The sequence below is a fragment of the Gastrolobium bilobum genome, unplaced genomic scaffold, assembly GCF_033153095.1.
Source record: "Gastrolobium bilobum isolate Gb01-03AN ecotype WA unplaced genomic scaffold, APGP_CSIRO_Gbil_v1 utg10696, whole genome shotgun sequence".
NCBI lineage: Eukaryota > Viridiplantae > Streptophyta > Magnoliopsida > Fabales > Fabaceae > Gastrolobium > Gastrolobium bilobum.
The window spans coordinates 222,912-229,901 of record NW_026899284.1 but is presented as its reverse complement, the minus strand read 5'-3'; the positions used below and the strand labels follow the sequence as shown (position 1 = coordinate 229,901).

At 35.1% G+C, this 6,990-nt stretch overlaps 1 protein-coding gene across 1 annotated transcript; it reads right to left on the bottom strand.

The window, feature by feature from the left end:
• Positions 1 to 804: 804 nt before the first annotated feature.
• Positions 805 to 6,308, bottom strand: LOC133289183 (uncharacterized). The gene is made up of 5 exons (XM_061487059.1): positions 5,705 to 6,308; positions 4,412 to 4,448; positions 3,366 to 3,602; positions 2,707 to 2,754; positions 805 to 1,564 (listed from the first exon to the last, which is right to left on the bottom strand). Exons 1-5 carry the CDS (start codon positions 6,028 to 6,030, stop codon positions 950 to 952), a joined length of 1,263 nt encoding a protein of 420 aa, XP_061343043.1. The 5' UTR covers positions 6,031 to 6,308; the 3' UTR covers positions 805 to 949.
• Positions 6,309 to 6,990: the final 682 nt, after the last annotated feature.

The window sequence follows — 6,990 nt, the reverse complement described above, 5'->3', positions numbered from 1 at the left end:
CTCACATCAGTATAATAATCACCATCGGTAGGTTGACCGTGTCTGCCGCCACGACCTCTTCGTCCACGACCACGATCTCCGCGATTTTCCTGCTCAGCCATCTTTAAGCAACCTGAGCTCTAATACCAAATGATGCAAAATTATATGGAAAATAGGCTTTCAGAAAAATACAGAAGTTTTCTGCTATATTATCATTCTTCAATAATCAAAAAGTCTCCCTTTCACATCCTTCTAACTAGCCTTTTAATCAGTCTCTTGCGTAAAAAGAATGTATATTAAATAATAGGGACACGATCCGTTTACAAACTTTTTTTGCAATTACACTAATGTAGGACCAGCCGTACACTGTGTGATTAACGTAGGACCGGTCTTACATAGTGTAATTTGTAAGAGTTTGTAAACAAAAAAATTTGTAAATATAATCTGCCCCTAAATAATAATATAAACAATTAAAAGAACTATCTTCCAAAGAGAAAGATACAAAGGGCAAGACACAAAATCAAAGAGTAAGAATACTTAACTTACAAAAAGGTAATCGATAAGAACATCTATTCTGGAATTTTCTGAGCAATAGACTTTTGAAAACATTAGGTATTCACACAAAAAAACAAAAGCTAAAAATGGTAAGGGGAGATGACTGAAAAGACTAATATGGTGACAGAAGCACTGCAAAAACTTTATAAGGCTACAAAATGGGAAGACAAAATGATGTCATTCATCAAATGCCAGGAAAGTTAATTTAAACACCAATGTTTATGAGTAAAAAATTCCAATAGAGCTTAAGAAACTTAAGATAAACCCAAAAAAAAAAAAAAAAAATAGAGGACACAAGCTCATATCACTTTCCTACAATTGTCACCCACTACTTCCTCCTGTTTGTACACCACTGCACAATATTCAAGGGTGTGTTAGCATGACTGGCCCATCTATACAAGCATGTTATGACCATTTACCCATTCTGTTTTCCATCTTTGCCACTGTGTTTTCCCACACAACATTCCCAACAGAAACACTTCATGCAGCAAGTTGGTCTTGCACACTTGGGGTAACAGCTAGGCAATGAACATTTTGGACAACAGCTAGGCCTTGAGCATTTTGTGCAGCAGCTTGATCCAAAACAATTTGGGAACTTGGGCAAGTTGCCACACTTTATGCAGCAGCTTGATCCAAAACAATTTGGGAACTTGGGCAAGTTGCAACACTTTATGCAGCTAGGTTTCCAGCAGCATTCAGGACATTTGAGAGACCAGGAACAATTTATGCAGCTGCAATTAGAGCATTCAGGACACTTGAATCTACAACACATCATTTTACAGCATCTGCAGGTGGAACCAGTGCTTGACTTTGATCGCAGGTTCACAGTTTGCCGAATCTTTTTTAGGCGCTTTTCAGTTGTCATACTCTCCATTTCTTGGATAAATTTGCAAAGATGGCGTATGTAATCAGGGTAAAGCTCCAAGTTGCAGTGACCACCCCCTTTAATCCATAAAGGGTCATATGACTCCCTTGCCATTTTCCACAGTCCATTTCCATGTAACCAATTGACAACATCGTCTTCAGTACCCTGCAAAACAATTTAGCAGATCCATCACAATATTATGATCCCAGGAAATTTCTAATGCAAGATGAAGGTTTAAGCATTAAATCTATATGTGTGTGTGTTGGGGGAGAAGGGGGTGTTCAGAGTTCATTTGAGGAGAATCTAGAATATTTAACCATATGTTTGGTTAATAAATAAAAATCTTTTTTTCTGTGGACGGAAAAAAAAACAATTAACAGATGACAGATGAATATGCTCATTGAATATAGTGAAAAAGTGATTTTAGCATGTATGTTGATGTTCAATGAGAATTTACGAGATGGATGGGAAAATTTAGGAAACAAGGGTCTATCATGTAATCCTGATATGCAATTGAAGCTGAATATTTAGTTTTGCAAAGTTAATTAACAGACATAAAAAAAGGCGACAGAGAGCTCCAGGAAAGTATATCAACCAAATATTTACAAATCAATGAAGCTTCCGTTTAACTAGTCAATAAAAATGACTACCCTACCCAGGCATTCTCCATCTGTTTTCAAAATGCTTATTTTCCATAGTAGCAGCATAATTAAAGTTCAAGCTAATTACAGTAAATAAAGCCAGGTAAATGTAATCCGGATCCAAGTTGGAAAAATTACCATCAAAACTGTTTGATTGTAGAAGCAAATGATAGCTTATGATTAAACATGACACAATTTTTCAACAAAACATTCAAGGTCAGGAGAACAATAGCAAAAGTCAATAAATCCTGAACCCGGGTTAAGCTAATCTCCCTGAAATGATGTAGTTGTTACTTGTTCATGTTTGGGACATAACTGTTTCAAACGATCATCTTTTAATAATACACAGCAGTCAAAGTACAAGTTTACTTCAGTCGTAACCATCTTAATTAGAATTAAATATCATTAGTGAAGGGATTACCCCGTCCCCACTCCCACTTTTCTCTTTTCTTTTCCTAAGATATATTGGAATACTGCATTAGCTACTCCAGTTATTTATGACCATGGAGTTCCAACAGGAAGATGGGTAGTGTGCTTTATCCTTGTATGATGAGAAGCTCCAAAACTAGAGAATCATTATGCACTTTGTCTATTACTTGCTTAAATGTCAACAGAAACATAAGTAAAGAGGCAAAGCAGTATGATTACAGTGCATCATAAACTTACATGTATTACTAGTACAGGGCACTTGACCTTCTTTATTTTGTTGATGTTCTGCATGGTTTAGAATAAAAAATTACAATTAGATCATTTGATACAGAAAACAAACTATAATAATTTAAGTAAATAAAATGGCATATTAAACAGAGAATCACTCTTGTTATTAAATTTGTTTTCCATCACTCAAAAAACAAGACAAAAAGATTTTTGTTTTTGTTTGAACCAAAAATATAATTTTACAAACAGGCATTTTGTAAGCTAATGGTGCAAAATTAAATTGAAGGTCTTTTTAATGAGTCATCAATAAAGTATCAGTTAAACCACTGAAAGAGATCTTAAATATTGAGTCTTCTTCAATTTTGTTAAAAAATCCATGAAGAGGTTAGATTTGAGTAGATTAAACAGTTTACCATTAATGTTTTAGTTGATATAATATTTTGGTAAAAATAAGCCATTATACATTTACAAAAGTATATAGTCACCATTGTCACTTCCCGTATTTTGTTGCCAAATTTCAACAAATCAGAACATTTGTGTCATGCTTCAGTTATTATAAATACATTGATGTCAGATTACCTTCATTTTATTTAGTATTCTGACCTTGTACTCAAGTGTAAGCTATAGACTTTCCTTTTTAACCAATAGTCTTCATATATATACATTACCTGATAAATGTCACAGCAAAATGTGAACTTCACATGACAGAGCACTCGAAGACCAGAAAGAATGCCACTGTGTAGAACCACGCCTCTCAACCTTGGCAACTTAGCTGCCAAGTGCAGTGTTGGTCCACTTCCAACTGATTGCCCATACAAGATTATGTCTTCCTGGCAAACTCCATATTCAGTTTCAAGGCATTCATATATTGCCTCTATGTCAGCATATGTGCTGGATTCACTAGGCTGTATAATTTGAAAATATTGTTATTATATATCAATAGCATGGCATTCACAGAATTTCTGATAAAGAAAACTACCATTTATTTCTAATTAGACACGCCTCATTACAAACGGAACAAGAAAGTCAAGCAGTCTTTGCATCTTCCATTTCCATGTTAATACACAAAAGTAAAGAAAATGCAAAATGACATCACACTGGTCAGAAATTTAGCACCATGGTCATTGTATTGCACTAATCCATGTGGTTACACACACTTCTTTTCCAAGGATATTATATATTTTAAGGTACCATAAAATCTATCTTAATTTCCAGCCTACTAGTGCTAATATATGAGCACAGACACCATTATCAATATTTCACCATTATTATCATCAGAAAAATAACTAGTAAAAATGCTTCTCAATTGGCTAACTATAAATAGCCAGTGTCCTTGGAATCTCGTTTCCCCTCCAAGGTACAGTGTGGATGGATTTATTCCTGAGAAGCAGAGGACACCACTATCAATCTATCATGCATCCTATTGTTTTATACTTCAGACACACAATCAAATACCCTCCTTCCGTCTAGAAAAATCACTTCCAGACAAAATGAAGAAACCAAACAATTAAATGAAAGCAACAACAAAAAATGAAATCACAATCCTTCTGCTGCATCGCAGAGCAAAGAATAGAAAGTGATATATGGTATCCTACCATGTTCAGAAGCTACCCTTGCAACAAAACAGAATTGTGCTTCTCTCTTTGTGTGCATGTGTGCGGTCCGTCAATATAACAGAACTAACTAATGTAATAGTTGTCAAAGAATAGCCTACCTTGCCAGTAGAGGCCCCATATCCAGAGTAGTCATATCTGCAAATAAAATTTCGCAGAAAAATATCAACATTGAACTTTAGTCCAGAAATGTTGAGGCCCCAATAGATTGAAGTAAAATCAATTTAATCCTTCAAAAAACATTTACATTAATTAATGACATAAATCTCCAAATTCAATTCAATCAAGTCCCTTTATGGGCTGAATTGAGTCAAATTCATAGAGTGGAAAATTCAATTGGTAAACTAAATTGATGTAAACTCAACCATATAAGGGCCAACATATGTACTCACTCTTTTAAGTAAAGTTCAAGACCCAGTAATCAATCATACATTCCAATGAAACTTCTGAAGCAAATATGACTCGACTGTGTACTACAAATGTTAAAGAGTCTTTAAAAAATAAGGTGAATATCAACTCCCAATAAATAATCATGCCTGAATATTTATATATAGATAACTATGACAGCATTTTAAAAGTGCAAAGTACGAAAAACGCCAATTATTTTTTATTAATTTTAATTTTGAAACAGAAGGAAAGCAATGTTGGAAGGAGGGGGCCAAAAAAAAAAAAAACTTTCACAGAGCAGCCCCGGGCTCCAGCAGCACAAAATACCAAGAAAACACTATGGTACGTCCCCATCCATGTAGAGGTAAAAACTCGAGCAATTTTTACAGAGGAGAAAGACAGTTAAACGGAGGACAAAGAGAGGTCAGGGAAAAATTGTTACGGACTACCAAGAAGGAACCATAAAATAAATGCAAGCTATTTTTATTTTTTTTCCTTTGTACTTTTACTTTTTCTTATGTTTTGTTTGTTTGTTTGTTTGTTTGGGGGCTCAGGTGTTGAAAAACTCATCTTCATTTACTTTCAACTTTGATTGAAAAGATTTAGTAAAAGGCATGGAAATTAGCATTTCTGATACACTCACTCACCACCCACCAGATCTCAAAAAACACACGAGGATAAGTCATCAAAAAATGTAAACCAAAGCAGTGATACACTTAATTCCAGATCTATGCTAGACAAAACCCACTATGACCCAATAAAAAAAACACATTATATAGAGAAAAGAGGAGAGAGGGAGTAAAAACGCCAAGATAATACAAAACAAGGGTCAGTGGTAACGTGAGGTCTTTGAACCTCGTGAGATTCAATGAAGCAAAACGTGAACACACAAAGACAAAAACAACAGAAGAAGAAGGAAAGAAAAGAAAAAGAAAAAAAAAACCGAAGATTAATTTTTAATTTTTAATTTTATGATTATTTTGAAGAAGTAACAGAAAACCACTAACCCCATGAGATTAACTCTAAGATTGACCTTGAGTTGCACAAAGAGATCATAGAGCTGACCCAGGTCAGCAGCATTGCCATGAGAGTAAAGAAGAGTGAGGCGTGCATAAGGGTTCCTCAGATAAAAAGCCACAATCTTGTTTCCATGCTTTGTATCAACCAGCAGAACATCCAAGGAGCTGTCCTCGGCGTGAGGAATCGGCGCCGACGGAGACGCCGTCGACACCACCGTGAACTTGCCGTCATCCCGCTTCTTGAGCTGGTAAGTGGGTGGAGACGGTGGAAAGAAGGCGAATTTCGCAGCTAGCTGAGACACCATGCAACCCATTCACCCCCCAACAAGAGATGAAGCAACTCAAACTCATTTGATGGTTAAGGAGACTCTGAGTGCATTTGGGGCTTGCTGATATCAAGCTGAGAGTCGTTCTGTGTCAAGGCTTTTTGCTCTGTGTATCATGAGCCATGTGTATGCTCTTCAAGTTTTGAGCTTTTCTGGGTTTTGGTGGATTTTTCTGGGTTAGTGACGATGAAGAAAGAAGAGTGGTGAAGATGCAGATTGCAGTGAGGGTGAAAGGTTTTTTCTCAATGCAAAAGATGATAAAAATGGGTTTTTTGGCCCCCTAGAAATTTGCAGAGTCTAGAAAAAGAACTGAGAGAGAGAGAGAGAGCGGTTTTAATGTTATTGCAATTACTAGTTAGTATGGAACACTATGGAGGTGTAATGTGGTGTGTATAGTGTGAGGTCTGGAGTGTAGTGGTGGCAACACAGAGTGAGAGAGAGAGAGAGAAAGGACAGAGGGTCTTAAATTTCAAAACTCAGTTTAAGTTATGTGCATGACTTCATAGTTGTCAGCTATGCAGAGCAGGAGGTCGTATTGTGTTTCTGCTAACTGACATTTTTATTGGAAAATGATACTTTCTTTCTTTCTTTCCTTTAAAAACACCTCAAAACCAACAATTTTTTTTTATATAGACGTTGACGTCGTAAGAAGATAAATAAACTTCCTTATATGAGGTTGAGAGTAACTATTTGATCTCTTTAATATTATTTTTTGAAAAAAAATTAAAATTTTAATTTTGGATTAATTCTGAATAAAATTGCCTCTTGTAAAATATACATACTTTTTATAAAAAAAAAACTTATTATGATTATTTTTTTAAAGGTTTGGTGTTTGTTATTTTAGATGACATAAGTTATATCATTTTAAGAGAGAGATAACACATAAAAAAACAGAAATCATGAAAGAGAGAAAGTGAGTGATTTTTTTTAATTTAAAATTTAAATTTT

Bases quoted from the DNA above. Each gene is read 5' to 3' on its own strand.
- LOC133289183 (XM_061487059.1), bottom strand. From the start codon at position 6,030: ATGGGTTGCATGGTGTCTCAGCTAGCTGCGAAATTCGCCTTCTTTCCA. The intron at 2,755-3,365 runs GTAATGTATATA...TAAACCATGCAG, and splicing joins TTTGCTGTGACATTTATCAG to AACATCAACAAAATAAAGAA. The intron at 1,565-2,706 runs GTAAGTTTATGA...ATTGTTTTGCAG, and splicing joins GCCCTGTACTAGTAATACAT to GGTACTGAAGACGATGTTGT.